Genomic DNA, 1,490 nt, shown 5'->3' with positions numbered 1-1,490 from the left:
CCCGCCAATCCCCCCTTGGGCGAGGAGGAGCAGCAGACCATCGTCGAAGTGATCCAGAGAGCCGAAAAGCTGGATCTCACCGAGCAGGAGCGGGTGGGGCAAGGCTGACACCAACCAGCCCCATCCAGACTAACTGGGCTGCTGTTTGCAGGTGGGGAAGCTGGTGGATCGCTTGGAGAACATGCGAAGAAGTGCCTTAGGAAGAGGAGCCAACCAGTGCCTGCTATGCGGCGACACTTTCGGCATGTTGGGGCCCCAAAAGGTGCGCTGTGTCGACTGCAAACGGTGGGCGTGCCAACAGTGCGCCATCGATCAGTGCGCCCATAAATCGCCTGGGTGGGCTTTTTTCATCCAGAGTTTCTCTTGGAAAATTGCACTGTTTGGTGGGTTGCAGCGCTTCGAAGGACCACCAGCTGTGCATGATCTGCGCAGAAACACGGGAGATTTGGAAGAAGTCGGGGGCGTGGTTCTTCAAGGGCCTGCCCAAGTATATTCTGCCCGACGAATCCCGCTTCAAGCGCTCGAGGAGTGTGCGGGTGTCCAGGAGGCGTCGGGAGGAGGACAGCAGCTCGGATGAGGAGAGGCAGGTGTACACCTGGGGCCGAATGAGGAGGAACTCCTGCACGGAGAGCACGCATGGTAAGTCGGCCTGGGCCGGAGGAGGGAACTTTGACCTTTGAGGCTGATTCATTCAGTTAGTCGGTACATCGAAGGCCGGCGCCAAGCTGAATAAATAATCGCCCAAAAACTGTCTTTTGTCCCCCCATTGATCCATCGGCATGGACTCAATAATTCAGAGTAGGTGCATGTGGAAGTTCCCACGGGCTTGACCAGCATTCTGGATTGGGGCAGCCGGTCAGTTTTGTTCGCTCCTTCCGGTTTGCTAGATCTTTGCCGGAAAATGGCCCAAAGCAGGAAACGAGTTGGCTTCAAAGGTTCACTGTCAACCAAAAGGCTGCTGCATTCCCGCTTTGATTAAGGCTGTTTTTTGCTTCCAGATGCTCCCGAGCAACTGGATCAGTCCACAGGGACCAACAACGTTCACATGTAAGTTTCGAGGCATTTATTTGGCTGTTTCTCTGTGAGGGCAGATGGGGTTTTTTCCAATAGCAACGACCTGCAACTGGCCAAGGAGCTGGAGCCCTTGAGGAACTACATGGGATCGATGAACTTGGCTGCTGAGCCGCGCTCTTGGGAGGACTTCAGCAGCGACAGAGCCGAAGCAGGTGAGGAGTTTGCAAATTGGTGTTGCCTCCTTTGCCTTGAAATGCCGCTGATAATTTAGACAGTGCGGAAACCTCAAGGCCGCAGTCGATGGCCTCCAGGTCAATATCGGACTGGAACTGGACAGACACCAAGAGCATGGATGGGAAACTTTCTCCCAGTACTGCCAGTTTGAAAGTGAGTAAAAGGTCTGATTGGTAGGGGTTTTGCCCGGATTGAGGTGCCGCATGCAAGGGGGGATCCAAGGGGGGGTTATTGGGGTCATG

At 55.0% G+C, this 1,490-nt stretch overlaps 1 protein-coding gene across 1 annotated transcript; it reads left to right on the top strand.

Moving 5' to 3' along the window:
* LOC109545776 (rab effector Noc2) lies at positions 1-1,401 on the top strand (the record flags this gene model as incomplete). Its single annotated transcript, XM_019916619.2, is given in 6 exon segments — positions 1-93; positions 152-336; positions 395-639; positions 999-1,047; positions 1,111-1,226; positions 1,286-1,401. Coding segments are annotated over 6 exon segments (804 nt in total), but the record flags the coding sequence as incomplete, so codon positions are not given.
* Positions 1,402-1,490: the final 89 nt, after the last annotated feature.

The sequence above is a fragment of the Dendroctonus ponderosae genome, unplaced genomic scaffold (assembly GCF_020466585.1).
Source record: "Dendroctonus ponderosae isolate FM_Combo_2020 unplaced genomic scaffold, Dpon_F_20191213v2 Dpon_F_20191213_4, whole genome shotgun sequence".
NCBI lineage: Eukaryota > Metazoa > Arthropoda > Insecta > Coleoptera > Curculionidae > Dendroctonus > Dendroctonus ponderosae.
Note: the sequence above shows the minus strand (reverse complement) of the source record. Positions and strands in the feature narration are given on the sequence as shown.